General features: G+C 54.7%; 2 protein-coding genes across 2 annotated transcripts in view; one reads left to right on the top strand and one right to left on the bottom strand.

Annotated features, from left to right (window-relative positions):
- The window catches only part of NCS1 (neuronal calcium sensor 1), a 61,228-nt gene that overhangs the window by 25,306 nt on the left and 14,392 nt on the right, over positions 1–21,530 (top strand). The window contains exons 3-7 of the mRNA XM_027104532.1: positions 11,908–12,046; positions 13,735–13,813; positions 15,298–15,386; positions 15,747–15,824; positions 18,798–18,915. Of these exons, the coding sequence (XP_026960333.1) occupies positions 11,908–12,046; positions 13,735–13,813; positions 15,298–15,386; positions 15,747–15,824; positions 18,798–18,896 (484 nt within the window). The 3' untranslated portion in view covers positions 18,897–18,915. The remainder of the gene's footprint in view (positions 1–11,907; positions 12,047–13,734; positions 13,814–15,297; positions 15,387–15,746; positions 15,825–18,797; positions 18,916–21,530) is intronic.
- On the bottom strand, positions 7,507–8,182 carry LOC113619589 (1,2-dihydroxy-3-keto-5-methylthiopentene dioxygenase-like). Its single transcript, XM_027104533.1, is given in 2 exon segments — positions 7,507–7,557; positions 7,559–8,182. Coding segments are annotated over 2 exon segments (351 nt in total). The 5' UTR covers positions 7,859–8,182.

Below are 21,530 nucleotides of genomic sequence, written 5' to 3'. Positions count from 1 at the left end.
AGGCTTTCTCTAGTTGCGGCGAGTGGGGGCTACTCTTCGTTGCCGTGCACGGGCTTCTCATTGTGGTGGCTTCTCTTTGTTGTGGAGCACAGGCGCTAGGCGCGCGGGTTTCAGTCGTTGCAGCATGCAGGCTCAGTAGTTGTGGCTCACGGGCTCTAGAGCGCAGGCTCAGTAGTTGTGGCATACGGGCTTGGTTGTTCCGTGGCCTGTGGGATCTTCCTGGACCAGGGATCAGACCCGTGTCCCCTGTGTTGGCAGGCAGATTCTTAACCACTGTGCCGCCAAGGAAGTCCCTGTTTCTAGGTCTTTATCTGTGAGGCTCTCCCTCCTGGATTGCCGTACCCGGCCTTCCCGAGCCTCTGTCACTCACTTTTCCCACCCTTCCTTTCGGGGCCATCTGAACTCCACTCTCCCAAGGCTTACCTAAGTCACCTCCTCCAGGAAGCCTTCCTGGATTCCCCATCTGTACATAATCCCCCTCCTTCCCACATGGCAGCCAGAGGGGTCTTTGTTGAGCGAATATTCAACGATGCCAGGCTTCTGCTTAAACTCTCCCTGGACTCAGGTGAAGTCTGCACCTCTGGCATGGTCACGTGGTTACGAGGCCCGGCTCAGGCCAGCCTTGCTGTGCCGACCCCTCCAGTCTCACTGCCGTTTCCTCCTCTCCTCTGCCCTCTGCCCTCTGGCCTGCCCAAATTGCTATCCGTTCCCGAATTCACCTTACTTTCTGGGGCTTCCTGACCTTTGCCTGGGCTGTTCCCCCTTCTGGGAACACCCCTCCTCGTCTTTGCTTGGCCACCACCTCCTCACCCTCAGGCCTCCTTCCCTGAAACCTCCTGAGCCCCCAGCTTGAGTCAGGGGCCTCCACTGACCTCCCACAGCCCAGTGTCACAGCTGGGGACACACCAGGCACAAACAGGACACACCTGGGACAAACAGCAGGTACAGGTCTGCGTCCCCCTCCGCCTCCCCTCCTGGCCTCGAGGCCGGCTCTGCCCTGTTCACTGCTGTGTCCCCAGGGCCCGGCCACAGCAGGTGCTCAGCACCCATCCGTCGCCCCGAGGTGCTTCACGTACACATTGTCATCGACTCCTGGGCGCTGTCCCGGGGGCCGGCATGGTTTATCGTCTCCATGGCGATGGGAGAACTAAGCTGAGGCTCAGAGGTCAGAGCAGGGACGAGGACGAGGTCTGTCCTTGAGACGTGGCAGATGCCTCCCCAGTGCTGCTGTGTGCTGGGTGCGCTCTCAGATGTGGCCTTGTTCATTTTGTCCTCGTAGTCACCCAGAGCGGGGTCCCACCATGGCTAGACAAGGCTCCTGAGCCCCGGGAGGTGCAGGGCACACCTGAGCCCTGGCATCCTCCCCCGCTCCCCTGGGTCGTCCCCAGCAGAGACAGGAGGCAAAGTGGCCAGAAGGGATCCGGAACCAGGGCTTGAGCTGAGCAACCTTGGACAAGTTACTGGACTGCTCGGTGCCTCAGTTTCCCCATCTGGAAAGTGAGGGTAATAATCGTCAAGCTTTATAGGAATACCGTGAAGAATGAATGAGCTAATTCATACACAGCGTCTGGAACAGAGCCTAGTAATAAGTTCTCTGTTTTGTTAATAATGCTAATACACTAATAACACTGATCAGGATAACCATGGAGGGATCCTGAGGTTGAGGGTCCTCCCCTCATTATGTCGATGGGGAAACTGAATCCCAAACAGGTGGAGGGATTTTGGGTCCTTCATCAAGCTGACATCTGAGCCGTGACCTGGACAACAGGACTCAACCACAGAACGGTGTTCCAGGCACAGGGAACGGCAAGGACAGAGGCTCAGCAGTGGGAAGGGGCTTGGTGTGTTTGAAGAACAGCAGGGAGGCCAAGGAGGCCGGCCTGGAGGGGACAGTTGAGGCTTCTACAACAAAACCAGGGCCCTTGTGATGCCCAGTCCTTGCTGTAGGGGAACTCTCTCTAAAGAGCTTATAAAGAAAAATATAGATCTTTTCTTTGCCACAAAGTTCCGTGGACCTCAAGTAAATGCCCTTTGACTCATTTTGGTGGTGCCTTTCTCTAACCCTCTTGGGTCAGCCCACCACCCACCTCACTGTTGTATCCTAGAATGGTTATACCCCACAGGGTGAAGGTAGACTAGGGATGGTTAAACAGCGACACTCATACCGCCACTCTCCCCACCTGTGTCCACAGCAGACATCAGTAATGGATCACAGATTATGGCACTCTGGATCAGTCTCCTCCAGTGCTGTGGGCAGACCGTGTAATTATTCTTAGCACACGAAATGAACCAATTTGTAATCCCATGATGGGCCTACACCTCCCTGGTTCACTGGGACCATAACACAAGACTGCTGGGTTAGAGGCCAGATCCAATCAGCCCACTATCCCCTCTGTCCTTTGCACAGGAAACAAATGGGACAAGCACCTGCATCCCAAGTGCCCGGGCCCATTTCAGAGGACCCTTTCTCACCACGGCCTCCAGCCATGCCCTTTCATGTCCTAAATGGCTCTCTGGCACCTGATAGCTGGGGAATGCCTGCCCTTCCTTGGGAAAACTGAGGTTCCTGAGCCCAGACTACCAGGGCAGCAAACAATTTAGCACCAAACCATCTGGGGTGGGATTGGGAAATGGGAGGGAGGGGCACACGGAGAGCAGCGGGGTCGCAATGGACAGAGTTTTCCTGTCCCACCTGTGACATGTGTGGGTGGATTCAGCCAGGGCGGCTTCAGTTTCCTCCTGTGTTTCTCTCTCTCTCTTGCTTAAAACCCTTCGTGGCTTCTTACTGCACTTAGAATAAAGATCCAGCCTTTATTGCCTGGTCCTCGGGGCTCCCCAAGGTCTCTGGCCTCACCGTCTCCCCGGCTTACCAGGCACCAGCCACACTTACTGTCCCTCAGCCATGCCATTCTCCTTCCTACCTTAGGGCCTCCATCCTTGCTGTTCCCTCTGCTGTTCCCTCTGCCCCAGATCTTGGCATCTTCGCTGCAATGTCACCTCTTGGGAGAGGTCTGCACTGACCACCCTGCCCCTGTTTCTCCAGCCTGGTACAGGATCGTCTTGTTTGGTGCTGACTTTCAGTAGCTGCTCCCCAGAATAGGAACCAGACCCAGGGGTCTTCTGTGACTCTGTTACTTGTCCTGGGCCACCCAGTGAGCAGAAGCAGAGCTGGGCACATCCCAGGTCCTCCAGGAGAGCTGAGGCCCCAGGTGGTCAGGACTGCAGACCAGGCCACAGGGATGTGATGCCTGAGCCGGGCCAGCTGGGCGCTCACCTCACACCCGGCTTCATGCTGGACACCCATGGTGTCATCTCTGCTGCTCCTAGCTCTGTATTTGGCAGAGACGGGAGGAGGCTGGGGCGTCAGGAGGTGGGGCCAGTGTCAGGTCCACAGCCAGCCCGAGGCCCCTGCCCACCGGATCCCTTGTTCTTGACCAAGCTCCATTCACCACAATGGAAGGTCGGGAACCTCGGTGGGGACTGACTAGGAAACTGTAGCAGGTCCCAGGCCCTTAAAGGCGACCGTGAAATTGTGATCACCTGGAGGGTGAAGGGAACGCCATCCCAAGGGGGAACAGCAGGGCACAAATAGTGCCCCAACACAGTTCCATGATGAAGATAGTGGAGGGAAAAGAAGATGGAAAGGAGACTGGCCAGAGGCTAGAAGTGGGTGTGCTGGGGGTGGTGGCATCATGGGTATTCTTTTTTCTCTTATATTTTCTATTTTACAAGTTGTCTGTAATGCTTTTGTTACATTTATAATAACCAAATAACCCGATGGTATTGTAACAAAAAGTGGGCGGAAGCAGGAGGAATTCTGCAGCCGCCTCCACGGGGCCAGCTGTCAATCCTGGACCCTCCTCCGCAGTCACAGCTGTGGGTAAGGAGGCCGCCGCCAATGCCGTGGGGTCAGTCCAGGAACAGCCCGTTTTACAGATGAAGAAACTGAGGCTCTGAGGGGCAGAGACACTTGCCTGGGTCTCACAGCTCTGTGTGTGTGTGTGGAGTCTGGGTCCAGCTTGCTGGCCTCCACGGCCTGGGCTACTGAGGCTCAGCTCTGCTGGCTCTGGCTTTGGGAAACCCCACAGAGCTGAAGGCGGTGGAGGATGGGGGGACGTGGTGAGGACAGAGATGGGGGAGGGGAGAGGAGCGGGGAAGAGGCCTCATCCTCCTGGATGTGTTCGAGCCCCTCCTCCAGGATCGTCTGAAGGCAGGTCTCCAGGGAGCTGGGAGGGGAATGCCGGGGGAAGGGAGGTGTTTGAAGAGATAATGGGAGAACAGTTTACCAGGGCCGCTGTGGCAGTCCCTCATTGCAGCTGGGGGTTACGCTTTATTATTTATCCGTCTATTTACTTCCCACTTTCCACACTGCGGAGAGCAGCATCTGCCGCACTTAACCCTGGCGGGGAGGGAGGTGGGCATGGAGGGCTATGCGAGGCTTGCTTCAAGCTGGGTCCCAGAGGACGAGGCTCTGTGGGAACTGCAAGCAGTGAATTCCAGAAAGTCCTAGCAGGCTGGTGCCTTTGGGGACCCAAGGCCCTGGCGGCGTTGGGGATGCTGGGGGCCACAGAGAACGGGGATGCTGAGCTGGAGTTGGACCCGTGCCTCATGGCCAGCGTGCATTCATGCATTCACTCATCACTCATTCATTCATTAATTCACTCCCTCATTGCTCCCTCATGCCTTCATTCACTCATTCATTCATTCATCCGGTCACTTATTCACTCCCTCATTCATTCAGTCACTCATTTGCTCCTCATTCATTCAGTCAGTCACTCCTTCATTCATTTATTCACTCCCTCATTCACTCCCTTACTCCTTCATTCATTCACTCACTCCCTCATTTGCTCACTCCCTCATTCATTCTCTCACTCTTTCACTAATTCATTCATCCGCTCACTCATTCCTTCATTCATTTGTTGGTTCATTCATTCCGTAAGTCTTGACTGAGCACCTATTATGTACCAGGCCCATGGCCAGCACTGGGGGCAGCAGGGACTGGGGGAGAAGAGGTGCTGGAGTCCCCTGGGGCACACAGGCTGGCGCAGTGGCGGTTAGAGGCGGGGTGGGAAGCTTACAGGGAGGAAGCCCAGCGTTGAGTCGGGAGTGTTTTATAAGTGGCATTCAGCCTTCAGTGTTTTTATGAAGTGACAGATTTCTTTTTTTTTCCCCTTTCCCTCTTAAAGAGGCTTAAGAATGCAGTTGTCAAATCTGGGATTTTTTTCTCTCGTCTCCACCCCATCGTGGAGAGCTGGTTCCCAAGCACAGTCAACCGTGCCGAAAACCTGTGCTCTGGTGGCTGGAAACTGGGTGTGTGGAGCTCAGGAGCCGTGCCACGTCCCAGGCTCGGTTCCACAGCTTCTCCTCCCATCCCCAAAGAGAGTTGAGACCCCTGCTCTTGAACACGGTTGTGGGAGGGGTGGTCTCCATATAAATTCCTCAGAAGGCTGTTTGTGCCTCACTCCCCCTCCCCGGCCTAACCTGCACCAGCGACAGTGCCAGGATTACTGCTGCTTCCACCCTTGGTCTGGAGTCAGGCTGAAGGCACTGAGGAAAGCAGGCCACGGAGGCTTCGGGCCTCGCTGCTGACTGGCCGCACACAGAGGCGGCGGCAGGGTCCAGTTGTGGCTCCCCATTTGCTAGCTGTGCAGCTCCAGTAGGTATTTACTGAGCACCTGCAGTGGGCCCTGCAGATTCGGGGTGAGCTATAAGACGGGGTTCCTGCCCTGACGGACCCTGTGGTGCACTCACTGGCCCAGGCATCATACAGGCTACAGGCACAGCTGCGAGGCCCAGGCCAGGGACAGGGTGCTGTGAGTGTGTCAACCAGTGTGTATACTGGGGTCTTGGGTGGCCAGAGCGGGCTTCTCTAGGGGAGATGCACTGAAGCCAAGAAAAAAAGGGGGAAGGAGGAGGGGAAGGAGTGGGCCGGGCAAAAGAAATGCCGTGTGAAGGCCCTGAGCCAGGAGATTTAACAGCCCCCAGCCTCAGTTTCCCCATCTGTACAATGGGCATCATAATCCTCCCCTCCTGGGGCTGTTGAGACGATTTGGTGAAATGGTGCCTGGAAATCACATAGCTCCGTGCCCGGCTCTCAGTAGGTCCCTATTATTCAGAATTGCAGATCACTGGAAGGCAGACACTGGGGAAGACCCTTTCCCCCGCTTTGTGGGGGTCCCCAGAGACCATCTAGCCCCGTGGTTCTCCACTGGAGTGATTCTGCTCTGGGGGGATATTTGACACTGTCTGGAGACACTTCGGGTTGTCATAACCTGGGGCGGGGGTGCTCCTGGCATCTAGCAGGTAGAGGCCAGGGATGCCGGTAAACCACCGGACAGACCCCCATGACCAAGAATCATCTGACCCCAAATGTCAGTGGCGTGGGTGGAAAAACCCTGATCTAGTCTAAGTCACTTATTTTACCAGCAGGGAAACTGGGGGGCATTGCAGGGAAGGGGTGTGCTCGGGCCCCTCTCACAGTGAGACAGGATGGGCCAGGACTGGAGCACAGGGCAGGCCCCAGAGCAGGTTTCCAGGCAGCAGCGTGTCTGAAGGAGAGAGGGGGTGAGGGCGGGGAGAGGGAGAGGCCCAGGCCTGTTGGAACCTGAGCCTGGGTCAAGGATGGGGCTGCAGTCACGTACATCTCCCAGTCATCCTGGGATGGAATTCTTGGGCAGGAACTCTGTTATTTTTAAAATTTTTATTTGTTTTCTTTTAACATTAAGGCAGCTACTATATATATATATATATATATATTTTTTTTTTTTTGCGGTGCGCGGGCCTCTCACTGTTGTGGCCTCTCCCGTTGCGGAGCACAGGCTCCGGACGCGCAGGCTCAGCGGCCATGGCTCACGGGCCCAGCCGCTCCACGGCATGTGGGATCTTCCCGGACTGGGGCATGAACCCGTGTCCCCTGCATCGGCAGGCGGACTCTCAACCACTGTGCCACCAGGGAAGCCCCAGCTACTATATTTTGAACAAGAAAGTGGCCTAGGCAAGCGAGTGTCCCCCTAACATGCCAGCTCGTCCCCCACGGCACCCCACCGCCCCCCAGCTTCCCCCATGTTTTGGGAGAAAAGCATCTTTTCTCTGCCCAGTCCTGTCATCCACTGTCACCCCTCTGCACAAGGCAGGCATGGCCTCGCCTGGTATCTGCTTAAAGTCCAAAAATTGTCCAGATGGCGCAGCTAAACGGCTGCATCTGGGGAGATGAAATTCATTCGGTCAGAGCTGAAGGCACCAGCTGACACAGGGCCACTGACCCCTGATCCTGAATCAGAGAAAATGAACGCGTTTGCCCAGCTTTCCACAGGTGCTTCCATGTACGAACAAGTTCTGTAGCCCCTTCCATTAAAATGTTTTCTGATCAAACGATCTTGCAGACGAAAGCTCACCTAGCCTCAAGTCTACAACACAAAAGCAAGGAGAAAATGACAGATTTTCTGCTGCCATCACATCGGGAACCTTCACAAGGGGGGCCGGGGTGCACGAGGCCCCAGGGCACCGCTAGGCTGTCTGCGCCAGCGATTCCAGGTTCTGCCTCCGGGCCTCGAAGTTTGTCAGCCGGCCGGTTGTATGCCGTCCACACCGGGTCTCCCACAGACAGCCGCGTGGCCTTCTCGTATTTCTTCTCGTCCGGTGTGAAACGGTGGTAAATCCCGGCAGGGAGAATGATCGTGTCTCCTTTCTCCATGATGGTCCGGATCCACCTGTCCTCTTTATCGCTCACGTCAAAGTACCCACTGCCGACCAAGGTGACGCGAATCTTGTCGTCCAGGAGTAAATGCTCCTTGTAAATCATCTTGGTCTTTTCTTCGTAACTTGGCAGTTTGTCTCTGCCTATGGTTATCATGTCCATCCAGGAGTAGATTCTCTCTTTTCGGATCTTCTCTAATTCTGGGTCATTCTCATATTTGTAAAGGACCCCGCGCCCGCGCAGCTGCTCCAGGCCGACCGGGCGCACAGGCTCCGCGTGGTGGAGCCACGGCGGTTGTCAGCGAGTCGTCCATGTTCCAGGCCTGCGCCGTGGCGGGGCCGGGGTCACTGCCGCCTTGCCCCAGACCCGTGCTGCGACCTGCTCAGGCTGGTCTCAAGAGCTCTGTTATTAAGCCGCAGGTCCCTTGGGTGCCTGCCGTGGGGTGGGGTGTCGGTGGGGGTGTGTGCCTGGGTGAGTGTCCTGGCTCGGCCCACCACGGGGGCTGGGCTGCACCTCGGAATCGGACCATGGCAGGAAGTCTTGGCCTCAGAGCTGTGAGGACTTGAAGAGCAAATTTGGGGCCTGGGGCAAGTGGGGCGTCTGGGACAGACCTCCTCCCCTCTGCTCCAGCGAGACAGGGTGCCCCCCATCTTCTGATGATGAACGATGGATGGGGTTATGCAATGTTTGGGGAGCAGGCTCTTGGCTTTCCATGGGGCTGGGGCCAGTGCAGCCTGGCAAAGAGGGAGCCTGGGAGGCAGGAGTCCCGGGTGTGAGCCCTGTATCTGCTGCTAACTTGCTGTGTGACCTTGGGCCAGTCTCTCTCCCTCTCTGGGCCCCCAGTTCCCCATCAATCCACAGAGGGGTGGGCGTATATCTGTGGTGCTCTAACCATCTGCATGGAGTTCTCAGGTTCTGACCACGGTGCCCAGGGCTTAGGAAGAAGACGCCTGACACCTGGCCTCTCCCCCTCTCTGTGTGTTCATTCGTTCATTCATTCATTCATTCATTCAACTCATTCATTGAGCTCACTGGACATTTACTGAGCCCCCGTTATGTACAAGGCGTCGGGGCACTGGGAGTTCACTGTTGGGTGGAGGACACAGCCTGGTGGCAAACATGACACAGCGTGGTTCACGCTGCGCTGGGGTCGTTCAAGGGATGGGGGAGCAGATGAGCAGGCACAGGGACCTGCAGGCCCAAAGGCCTGGCGGCTGGATGGCATGGCAAGCTCTGGAAAGTGCGGCAGGGTGTGGAATATGGGTGGTGTGGGGCGGTGAGGGTGTGTGGCCAGAGGAGGCGGGGCCGTCAGGCTGAAGCAAACCCTCATCGATTGGGCCCCTGAGGGGGTGGGCCTGCTGCTAATGGCAGCAAGGGAGCTGGGGCCCCACAGTGACAGTCTCTGCAGGGGAAACCAGATAGTCCCCTGGAGGCTCCCCACCGAGGCCAGCCTGCCTGTACCCACCTGCCCCCAATAAAGCTTCAGGGCCCCCCACAGGTGCTCACAGCACTGACAGCTCCCGCTGCTGCGGCACCTGCACTGTCTTCCCTCCTAGGAGCCAGGCGCCCGCAGGGGCCGGGCCTCAAGACGCCTCTGGGCACCTTTTGTTCTCCCTTTATTGTTTTTAATAATCTTTTCAAATTACTCAAGTGACACACAGCCATTGTGGGGAAATGGGAGGCTCTGGGGGACACAAGGGGAAGCGATGGCCCCCCTCTGGCCTCCAGAGCCGGCTGTGCCCCACTGTGGTCATCACGGCCTGGCGCCGGGCCTGTTCCCTCCTCCTGTCCAGGGACCCGTCCTGCCCAGGGGCCTGGGGTCATGGACCAGAATAGGCTCTGAAACGCTCCTCTCTGGCTCTGCGTCCTGGCCCAGATGTGAAGGTTTGAGTCTGGAACACCCAGCTGGGAAGGAGGCTTCAAGGGGAGGGACCCGGAGGGGCCGAGTTCCTTTCTGGTACCTGCTGTGGGAGGGGCCCTGACCTCTGTGCCTCAGTGCCTTCATCTGTGAAATGGGGATCACTGAACCCACTGAGCAGGGCTGAGTGGCGACTGCAGGAGGAACCGCCCACGAAGGCTTAGGCCAGTGCCCCGCACGGGGCTGTCGTCAGAGGTGCAGGTGGTGGCGAGATGGGGCAGCGATCCTGGTTACTGGGCCGGGACCGCCTCCCTGGGCCTCTGGCCCCTCGAGGTGCCCCAGGGGGTGGGTGGGGAGGCGCGCACAGGCCCAGCCGTTTCTTACAGCCTCATGCTTGCTGGGGAGCTCTGCGGGAGAGTGGGTGCCTACGGCAGCGCAACGCCACGCCCCACTCCATCTCCCAGCCTCGCCCTCACCCCTAAGGAACCGCTGACATGTTAGCAAGAGTCTTGTCTTGCTTTCTTTCTGACATCTGACCTTGATCACTTAGGCCTCAGAATTCCCAAGGCTCCCTACTTCCGGTGCCCTGCGTGTCCCTTCACCCAGCCTGGGCGCCTTAGCTTGTTCTCTGATGGGTGGAGGGACAGTGGCTTCTCCACATGCTCTCTGTGTATACGGCCCTCAGTCACGGCGCCACCAGCAACTTTCCCGGGACGTGACGGGAGAGTGGCCCTGGGTAGACCAGAGAACAGGGGGGCTGGAAGGAGGGGACATCTTCAGCGAGCCCGTGTCTCTGAGCATCTGGCCCCATCAGTGGTTACTCTGAACCCCACCTCGGCTCCAGTCTGGGCTGCAAGGACTTGCAGATCTCCCCATCTCGAAGCCTCAGTTTCCTCATCTTTACAATGGGCTTGGGACTTCCCTGGCGGTCCAGTGGTTAGGACTCCGCACTTTCACTGCTGGGGCCCAGGTTCAATCCCTGGTTGGGGAACTAAGATCCCACAAGCCACGTGGCCAAAAAAAAAAAAAGGGGGGGGGGGCTTCATCATAGGGCTCATAGGGCTGTTATGGGCGTTCCAGGAGAATCAGGTTTGCAAAGTTCCCAGCAGACAGTGGTCCAGCAGAGGTAGCAGCTGGTAGCTGATAATAGCTGACCCCTCTCTCTAGCCCCCCTTTGTGCTGGGAATCCTCCTCAGGGGAATGTATGTCCTGGTTGGAGTTGCCAAGCTACACGCAGGAGCCAACTTATGAATTGATTTAAAAGAACACATTGGGGCTTCCCTGGTGGCGCAGTGGTTGAGAGTCCATCTGCCGATGCAGGGGACACGGGTTCGTGCCCCGGTCCGGGAGGATCCCACATGCCGCGGAGCGGCTAGGCCCGTGAGCCATGGCCGCTGAGCCTGCGTGTCCGGAGCCTGTGCTCCGCAGCGGGAGAAGCCACAACAGTGAGAGGCCCGTGTACAGAAAAGAAAATAAAAAATAAAAAAATAAAAGAACACATTGAGGTCATGATACTAAAGATCATGCCATTGCTTATTTTTTACGTCCAGCCCTGTGCCAAGTATGCTGCATCATCATCTCACGCAGTCCCCACAGGATGGATGTGAAAGCTGTCCCTGTTTATAGATGAGGAGAGTCAGGCTCAGAGAGGTGAAGGCACCTGCCTGAGGATGCAGCTAGCAAATGGCAGGACTGGGGTTTGGGCTGCAAAGCCATGTTGCCATCAGCTGGCCGGGTATCTGGAGGGTCCCTGGGCACTGGGAATGCAGGGTGGACAGGTCCAGTTGGAAACCACCAGGATGCCCTCCGAGCTTGCTGGGCGGCTCCCGCGTCGTTTACACAGTTCTCTGGGAACAGAGGCAGGGGAGCGGGTGTGTGCACACTGCGGGGTGCAGGCATGTGGGAGGAGCCAGCTGCCGGCCCCATATGGTGCCTCTGCCCACCAGCGCCACCAGCACCACCAGCCTGCCTGGCTCCGGGAGGGGCTCAGTGGAGAGGGTCGGGGAGGGGGGAGTACCTTGTGCGAGTGTGGGACTTCCGGGAGGTCGTTCATGCAAGTTTTGTTTTAGTCACCTGTGTGGAGCAGGGGGCTGAGTGGCCAAGTGACTCTTATCCCTCTGGGACAGATGAGGCTAAGAGAGGTGTGGCCACCTGTCCCAGGTCACACAGCTAGCGAGAGGCAGAGGTGGGATGAGTCCATGCCTGTGGAGTCCAGGTCTGTGCTCACAACCCCGTGTGGCACTGTCTCCCTGGACAGGGACTCACAGGCTTTCAGGGCACTGGGCAGGAGCTCCCAGCAGGTGGGTGATGCTGGAGTCTCCTTTACCCTCTCTCACCTGGCCTCTACCTCCAGGTACAAAGGCTTCATCAAGGACTGCCCCAGCGGGCAGCTGGATGCAGCGGGCTTCCAGAAGATCTACAAGCAGTTCTTCCCGTTTGGAGACCCCACCAAGTTCGCCACATTTGTTTTCAACGTCTTTGATGAAAACAAGGTGAGCTGGGAATTGACAGGGCCTGTGCCAGCCTGGAGTCCCCTCCCTCCTGCGGCAGCCTGCGCGGCTCCACACCCACGCTGTCCTGCTGATGTTGCATTCCAGAGAAGGAACACAGACGTGTGCGCTCACACACGCACATATACACACAAACGCACACACGTGTGTGCACACCCACACGTGCTTATACACAGATGCACACAAATGCATGCATGCACACACACATACATGCACTCATTGTACACAAATGCACGCAGGTATACACATTGCAGGAGCTCACCCACACACAAGGAACCCACAGAGATCTGTGTATGCACACACATACCATGCACACAGACATACACGTGTACACACATGCACACATGTGTATACCTTGACCCTTTCCTTACAAGCACAAAATGCAGATGCCGCCAGGGATAATAACAGGATTTATAATCACAACTGACATTTACTGAACATTTACTACGTACTACGCTCTTTATGTGGATTTTTTTAAAAAATAAATTTATTTATTTATTTTATTCTTGGCTGCATCAGGTCTTCGTTGCTGCGCACGGGCTTTCTCTAGTTGTGGCGAGCGGGGGCTACTCTTCGTTGCGGTGCGCGGGCTTCTCACTGCGGTGGCTTCTCTTATTGCACAGCATGGGCTCTAGGTGCGCGGGCTCGGTAGCTGTGGCTCGTGGGTGCAGGCTGAGTGCAGGCTGAGTAGTTGTGGTACACGGGCTTAGTTGCTCTGTGGATTATTTTTAGTGAGACCTTACAACCAACTACCTGTAGGGATGCCTTTTAATTGCCCCCATTTTGCAGATGAGGAAACTGAGAATCATATAATACGGGATCTTTTGTGCCTGGCTTCTTTCACTGAGCATCGTGTTTTCAAGGCTTATCCGTGTTGCAGCGTGTCCCTTCCTGGTGATGGCCACCCTGACAGTTGGCATATCCACCACTGGGGCATCTGCGGTCCTCCAGACTCTGTGCCACGCTGGCACGTTTCCTGGCTCACTTGTATTCAAGGTGGACGTACTGTAACTTGTTTCCCCGCTCCGTGCTGTAGGGCACTCGGATTTTTTCTGCTCTGTCACGCCCTGGCTTTCTCCGCAGGTGGCCTCAGCGGACGATCACACTGCCTGGCCCTGGGAAGAGCTCTGGCCTCTCCGGACCTCAGTTTCCTTATTTGCAAAATAAATAGGATTGAACAGTCCAGAGCCCCACCTTTTTCTAAAGTCTCTGAGCCTGTGGTTCAAGGCCGAGGAGGAAGGGGTTTCTGGGCAGGAGAAAGGGACTCCTGCCCAGAGGGTCCCTCTTCCTCCCACCAGATGTGGAGTGTCAGCCTCTCCCTTTGGTCTCACCCGTTTCCCTGTCCCTCCTGCCTGGATTTTCCCTCTTTTTTTTTTTTTTTGGCCACACCATGCAGCACGTGAGATCTTTGTTCCCCAACCAGGGATCAAACCCGTGCCCCCTGCATTGGGAGCGCGGAGTCTTAACCACTGGACTGCCAGGGAAGTCCTCTTTTCCCATTTCTAATCCTACCCTCTCCCCATCCCCTTCCTTCTCATCACCCTCATTCCCGCACTCTCCACTTGGGTGTCTGGTACCTGCTGCCGCCCGTCACCACCTGCCCAAGGTGCAGCCTGACCAGGTGACTCAGCGCTAACTGAGGCCCACCCCCACTCCCCTCTCTCCTGCAGGATGGGCGGATTGAGTTCTCTGAGTTCATCCAGGCGCTGTCGGTGACCTCGAGGGGAACCCTGGATGAGAAGCTGCGGTGTAAGTCCTGCCCCCTGGGCTCTATGGGGCGGCCACTGGGCAGTCCCAGGCGGGAGGGAGGCCAACTACCTGGGCCAGGTCATCTGTCTGGGGCTGAGAGTGGCACAGATGTCCTGCCTTTCCAGGTCAGAGGCAGTTTCTTGGAGGAGGCCAGGCAGGAGGAACGTGTCTTCCTTAGATGCGTGGACAGATGGGGCGGGAGCAAAGGGGCATCCGAGCAGGTGCAGACATGGGACCTCGGGCAGGACAGCGTGGAGTTAAAAGACCTGGTTCCAGGGCTGGATCCACTACTTAGGAGGCTGTTTTGATGACTGATCTCATTCATTCACTTATTTACTGGTTCACCCAACAGATGTTGACCAAACACGGCCGCGTGTCAGTGCTGAGCAGAGGCCAGGACCCACGGGTGCATCAGATAGACGGGCACCTGCCCTCGCGGCTGTCAGTCTAGCTCAGGGACCTTATCCAAAAGACCCCAGAAAACTGCAGCGGAGGCAGGAAGAGGGAAGTGTGAACCGACAGGAGAGGAACTGACCCTGTTATGAGTCGGGAGCTGAGCTGGGAAGGGTGAAGGTGCCAGGGAGGGAGGAGGGAAGAGGGTTCCAGGCAACGGAAACAGCATGTGCGAGGCCCTGAGGAGGGATGAGAGAAGGATTCAGAGGGGAGAGTGTGCAGGCTCGTGCTGCTGCGAGAGGGGATCTGGAGAGAAGATGAAAGCAGCTGGGCCAGAGCTCACTTCCCACTGAGACACTTCCACTGCTTTGCATCAGCACCGAGAAAACGCGACAGTTTCTTTTTCTTTCTCTTTTTAGGAATAAAAGAGGATTTTATTTATGCAGAAGCTCCTGCCCTCCCCCCCAGGCATATTATTTTATTTTCTAAGTTGATCCCAGCAGGATACAGTGTAATTGTGGAAAGGAAGTGGGCTGAAAGGAGGCAGAGGCGGGGGCATGGGGAAGGAGAGGGGGGCCTTTAGGGCTCCTCCTGGGGTCCCCTCCCTCCCACAGCTCCAGCTCCAGCCTCAGCTCTCGCAGATTCAGTGCCCCCTCCTTTTTTTTTTTTTTTTTTTGCGGTACGCGGGCCCCTCACCGCCATGGCCTCTCCCGTTGCGGAGCACAGGCTCCGGACGCGCAGGCTCAGCGGCCATGGCTCACGGGCCCAGCCGCTCCGCAGCATGTGGGATCTTCCCGGACCGGGGCACGAACCTGCGTCCCCTGCATTGGCAGACGGACTCTCAACCACTGCGCCACCAGGGAAGTCCCCCCACCCCGCTCCTTTTTATATTTAGTTTTTTTTTAATAACCCTAGTTGAAACGGCGCATGTGTTCCTGTCGTGCGTGCGCGTGCACGTGTCCCGTCTGTTTTGATGTAAATATTCATTGATTGGATGAGTAATGGGGCTGTGGTGCAGTGCGGGGGGGGGTGGGGAGCAGCACCCCCTTCCCCGGGCCGGGGGTCACTCTGCCCTGGCTGGTTGACCGCAGGGGCCTTCAAGCTCTACGACTTGGATAACGATGGCTACATCACCAGGAACGAGATGCTGGATATAGTGGACGCCATTTACCAGATGGTGGTGAGAGGCCCGGGTCCTATGGGGTAGGAGGAGGCAGTAGGGGCATCAAATTTAGTGACTGGGCCTGTCCCAGAGGAGGCAACCCCGTGGGACTGCTCTCCTGACCGGGGCAAGCGTTGGTCAGGTAAGGGTCACTGCCTGGGGCCGCTCAGCACATCTCCAGCTGGGCTGGCAGATGGGGGCTCGGGTGGGTGCGAGGTTCTGGAGCAGAATTACAGATGGCGGGGGACATTGCAGGGAGTGGGAGGCAGAGGGGGTCCTCATCTGGAACCTGCCCAGGTCTGGGGAGCATATTTTTGGGAAAAGGGCCCAAAGCCCAGAGTGCCAGGAGCCAGCCCCCACCTTGTCTGTCCCTGGCAGGGGAACACCGTGGAACTCCCCGAGGAGGAGAACACCCCCGAGAAGCGGGTGGACCGAATCTTCGCCATGATGGACAAGGTGAGACCCCTCCCGTAGGTGCCACTGACCACCTACAGGCCTGGCTCGAGGCAGGCAGCACACCTGGTGTGACGTCCACTGGTCCGGTTGGCAGCCGTCCCGTTCAGACATCCAGGGTTTTAAGTAAATTTGTCCAGCACTTTCTCTTTGAGAAACTAAGATTCTTTATTTATTTTTTAAAATTAATTAATTAATTAATTTATCTATTTTTGGCTGCGTTGGGTCTTTGTTGCTGTGCGCGGGCTTTTCTCTAGTTGTGGCGAGAGCGGAGGCTGCTCTTCGTTTCAGTGCGTGGGCTTCTCATTGCAGTGGCTTCTCTTGTTGCGGAGCATGGGCTCTAGGCACGCGGGCTTCAGTAGTTGTGGCACGCAGGCTCAGTAGTTGTGGCTCGCGGGCTCTAGAGCGCAGGCTCAGTCGTTGTGGCACACGGGCTTAGTTGCTCTGCAGCATGTGGGATCTTCCCAGACCAGGGCTTGAACCTGTGTCCCCTGCATTGGCAGGCGGATTCTTTTTTTTTTTTTTTTTTTGAGGTACGCGGGCCTCTCACTGCTGTGGCCTCTCCCGTTGCGGAGCACAGGCTCCGGACGCGCAGGCTCAGCGGCCATGGCTCACGGGCCCAGCCGCTCCGCGGCATGTGGGATCTTCCCGGACCGGGGCACGAACCCACGTCCCCTGTATCGACAGGCGGACTCTCAATCACTGCGCCACCAGGGAAGTCCCAAGATTCTTAACCTTTTAAATTCTTTGCCATGGACAAGAAATTTGGGCATTCTGGAGAAGTTGTCTGTGGACTTCTTAGAGTAATGGTTTTAAGGCATCAGATAAAATCCACAGGATTAAAAAGGAAGCTATTTTGGAATGCAGCTATCAAAATTTTTTTTTAAAGAATTTGTGATGTGGTATATGAGCTTCTTTCTGAACACATCGGATGATGAGTTACAGTGGTTTAACCACCCCACAGTTTCGAACCGATGATATGTACAGGTGATGCCTACAGCAACCGTGGAGTGTTATAAAAATGCCTCCCTCCCCACAGTTGACAAAGCCACAGGTACTGCTGGTTCTGTGGGAGATCGTTACCTAGATTCATTATGGAAGGAAGAGCTAAATTTCAGTTATAAGTTAGTGAAAAGAAAAACCTCATTTTTTCCCATTTTAGTTCACAGGCCTGCTGAATTCTGTTCTCAGACCCCAGGTTAAGAAACCCTTCTTTAGGGCTTCCCTGGTGGCGCAGTGGTTGAGAGTCCGCCTGCTGATGCAGGGGACACAGGTTCATGACCTGGTCCAGGAAGATCCCACATGCAGCGGAGTGGCTGGACCCGTGAGCCATGGCTGCTGGGCCTGTGCGTCCGGAGCCTGTGCTCCGCAACGGGAGAGGCCACAACAGTGAGAGGCCTGCGTACCGCAAAAAAAAAAAAAAAAAAAAAGAAACCCTTCTTTATACCAAACTTTTTTTTAAACTGGAAATAACTTTGTTTTAAACTGGAATTTGATATCAAGATGGTAAGGAAACCCACTATTGCTTGCCTTCAATAAAAGAATTCAAATGAACAGTGACCTTGGGCTTATTATTACATTCTGGCTAGGTACAGGTGCCTGCCCTGAAAGCTTTGAGCCTGAGGCCTTACTTCCTTAATTTAAAAAAGTGAGATCGTATGTCAGAGAGGCAGTAAAGAGACAGAGGCTCAGACCACGCTGGGCAGCTGATAATAATCAGAAGATGTGTCCATAGAGTGCGGCAGAGACTAACTTATCGCAGGGCGGTTCAATGTTATTTAACACCAAGGTGTTAAATCCCCCGCACCCCCAATTCAGACAACCCTTATTTGGGGAAGCAAAGTCCACGCTGTAGTCAGGCTGGGTGTAAATCTGGCTTCCCCAGTTAGCAGCCAGGGGGCCCTGGATAGCTGACTGAGCCTCGGCTTCCTCACCGGTGAAGTGGTGATAAGAGCAGCCCCCCTTTGGCTAAACAATACGCTGCTAACTAACCAACAGACCCCTGAAGAAATCGACGAGGGAATAAAAAAATACCTGGAGACACACGGCAATGAAAACACGACGACCCAACACCTATGGGATGCAGCAAAAGCACTTCTAAGAGGGAAGTTTATAGCAATACAATCCTACCTCAAGAAACAAGAAACATCTCAGATAAACAGTCTAACCTTACACCTGAAGGATCTAGAGAAAGCAGAGCAGCCCCTCTTCTGAGAGCGGCTGTGAGGACCCCGTGAGACCAAGCACACGCATAGCGTGAACGGGGCCCACGGTGGACGACCCTCAAGGTCTGCCTGCGGAGCTTGTGGAAACCTCGTCACCATCTCTCTCTCTGGGTGCAGGCTGTGGGTGGCTTCCAAGGCCTTTTTCTTTTGCTCTCACGGGTTTCCTTGCAAAAGATCCTCCAGGGGAAGGGATTCTGGCCCAAACCATTTCCTTCTGCAAGAGACCCACTAAAGCCCCTTTACGTGGGCTCCGTCCAGCCTCCTTGTAGGTCTCCCGGGGGATGGCTTAAATGCCCTCCCAAGGGTGACCCCAGAGAAATGCATCAGGCTCTCAGCCCTGTGGGATTAACACCCTCTGTGGGGATGAACAGCAGCGAGGATGCTAACTGTGGAGTTATCGGGTGCTTCCGGTCTGCGGAACACTTTACACAGCTTGAGCTCAAGGAGTGCTCACCTCAGTGCCCTGAAGAAGCCGTTCAATTCCCTCCAGTCTCCAGATGAGGAAACAAGGGCCCAGAGAGGTGGGTCGCGTGCCCAAGGTCAGCCAGCCAGGAAGTGCCCAGGTCTGTCTATGCCTGACCCCTCCCACCTAACGAGCTGCCTTGCCTCCCTCCTGACTTAACTGTGGAAGCTCTTTTGGAAGCAGCCCTGGGCTAGGCTTGGGGAGGGAGTGTCCAGGGCCCAGGGCAGAGGCCCCTGTCCTGGGAGGTTGGTTGTCCCCTCACCTTCACCCTCCTCTCTCTGCTTGCAGAATGCCGACGGGAAGCTGACGCTGCAGGAGTTCCAGGAAGGATCCAAGGCGGACCCGTCCATCGTGCAGGCGCTGTCCCTCTACGACGGGCTGGTATAGTCCAAGGCCCAGAGCTGAGGTGAGTGGAGGGGGACTTGGGGCCTGGGGTGGGGGAAAGGGGGCAAACCCAGCCTCAGGACACTTGGGGTTGGCAGATAAGTACTTGAGTTTCCGGGGGGGGAATCAGGGTCTGCCCAGTTGGCGCATAGCTAGTAAGGGAGGGCCTTCACGTCAGCCAGGGCTCCTCTATTTTTGTCATTTTTATATACCCAGATTCAGCCTGAGAGTTTACTTGAATAGAAGTTTCCCTGGGTTGAAAACACTTTGAAAATACCAGTTCTCAGCCAGAGCCAGGGGCCTGGGAGAACGGGAGTCTCTCATCTTTTCTCCGTTGGGGTGGCTGAAGACCTCAGCTTCCGCTCTCTTGATCAATAGCTCCAACGTGGTTTCCTTTTGCCCAGATTTCCGTTAAGTGCAGGATGATGGCCCACAGAGGCCTCTGTTGCTGGCAGAGAACTGATCCCCATGGTCTTGTCCAGCTACGAACACTCTTTTTTTTTTTTTCTGGCTCTTTTTTTTTTTTTTAACATCTTTATTAGAGTATAATTGCTTTACAATGGTGTGTTAGTTTCTGCTGTATAACAAAGTGAATCAGCTATACATATGTCCCCATATCTCTTCCCTCTTGCATCTCCCTCCCTCCCACCCTCCCTATCCCATCCCTCCAGGCGGTCACAAAGCACTGAGCTGATCTCCCTGTGCTATGCGGCTGCTTCCCACTAGCTATCCACCTTACGTTTGGTAGTGCATATATGTCCATGCCGCTCTCTCACTCTGTCCCAGCTCACCCTTCCCCCTCCCCATATCCTCAAGTCCATTCTCTAGTAGGTCTGCATCTTTATTCCCGTCTTGCCCCTAGGTTCTCCTGACCATTGTTTTAAAAACACTCTTGTATGTGTCTCCTGGTGGACGGATGACGCATCCTCTTGATGTAGATCTAAGAGTAGAATTGCTGGGACTTAGAATGTGTGTATATCTAGCTTTAGTAGGTACTTCCAGAAGTTTTCCAACATGGCTGTACCACCTCCGACTCCCACTTGCGGTGTATGAGAGCTCCCATTGCCCCACATCCTTGCCAGCACTGGGTGTTCTCTGTCTTTTAAAATTTCAGCCGTTTTGGTGGGCGTGTCACGATAGCTTGCTGTAATCTGAATTTGCGTCTCACTGATGAGCACTGAAGTTGGGCACCTTGTCGTATGGGCATCCTCCTTTTTACCATCACATTTTGTGCAGTGCTGTCTTAGTTATCTCGCTGCATACGGCAGTCCCGCAAAACAGCATCTGAAGAGAACAAACATCAGGAATTTGGGTACAGCTTCGTTGGGTGCCTTCGGCCCAAGGTCTCTCGTGAGGATGCAGCCAAGCTGTCAGGAGGGTGGCCAACCATCCCAGTTTGCCCGGGACTGTCCCGGATTTAGTGGCAAAAGTCCCATGTCCTGGGAAACCCCTCTGTAGTAGGTAAACTGGAATGATCATCAGCTGTTGGCCAGGACTGCGGTCTCATCTGAAGGCTTGGCCAGGGGTGACCCATTTCTAAGCTCACTCATTTGGTTTGGCGGCCTCAACGTGTGGCCCTCTGCACAGGGCTGCCTAACAACATGGTGGCTGGCTTCCCCCAGGGTAAGCTTTCTGGGAGGGAGGGAGAGGGAGAACCCAAGATGAAAGCGCAGTCTTTTTATAACTCGATCTTGAGAAGCAAGATCCCATCACTTCTTTTTTAAGAACGCCTTGGCTACTTTAGGCTATTTCTATACAAATTTTAGAATCAACTTATAAATGTCTACACACACACACATGCACACACACGCTGGGATTTTGAATGGGATTGAGTTGAGTCTATTGTTCAGTTTGGGGGAGAATTGGCATCTTTATAATGTTGAGTCTTCCAGTCCATGAAGATGGTATATCTCTCTCTGTGTTTAGGTCTTTAATTTTTTTTTCTCTATAACATTTTGCTGTTTTTAGCTAAAAGGTCTTTCACATCTTTTAGTAGATTTATTCCTAAGTTTTTGATGGTGTTTTAAACAGTAATTTTAAAATTGTATTTTCTGTTTGTTTCTGATTTATAGAAATTCAGTTGATTTTTGTTTATTGATCATATATCCATGGTCTTGCTAACTTCATTTATTAAATCTAGGAGTCTGCCTTAGATTCTTTTCGATTGCCTACATTCTATTTCTTCCTTTCCTATCCCTCTGCCTTTTGTTCCTTTTTCCTGCTTCCTTGCACTGGTTGGGCCCTCCAGTCACATAGGAGTAGTGATGGTGAACATTCTTGTCTCATTCTCAGTCTTGGGAGAAAGCTTTCAATAATTCACCATTAGTTACGATGCTTGTTATAGGTCCTTTGTAGATAGATTTTAGCAGATTTAGAAAGTTTCCCTCTTTTCTAGTTTGGTAGGAGTTATTTGTTTTTTTTAAAAAATCATGAGTGATATTGAACTTTATCAAAATTGTCTGCATTTATCAAGATGCTCATATGACTTTTCTCTCTTTTTTGTTGTCAGTATGATGAATTACACTGATTGATTTTGTGTGTGTGTGTGTGTGTGTGTGTGTGTGTGTGTGTGAATACATTTTATGGATCATCAGTGGATTCCTGTCCACTTAAATACACTACCTTTTTTTTTTCTAT

Source organism: Aethalodelphis obliquidens, unplaced genomic scaffold (genome assembly GCF_003676395.1).
Source record: "Aethalodelphis obliquidens isolate GAN/ISIS:26980383/991018 unplaced genomic scaffold, ASM367639v1 scaffold7, whole genome shotgun sequence".
In the NCBI taxonomy this organism is placed as follows: Eukaryota; Metazoa; Chordata; class Mammalia; order Artiodactyla; family Delphinidae; genus Aethalodelphis; species Aethalodelphis obliquidens.
Note: the sequence above shows the minus strand (reverse complement) of the source record. Positions and strands in the feature narration are given on the sequence as shown.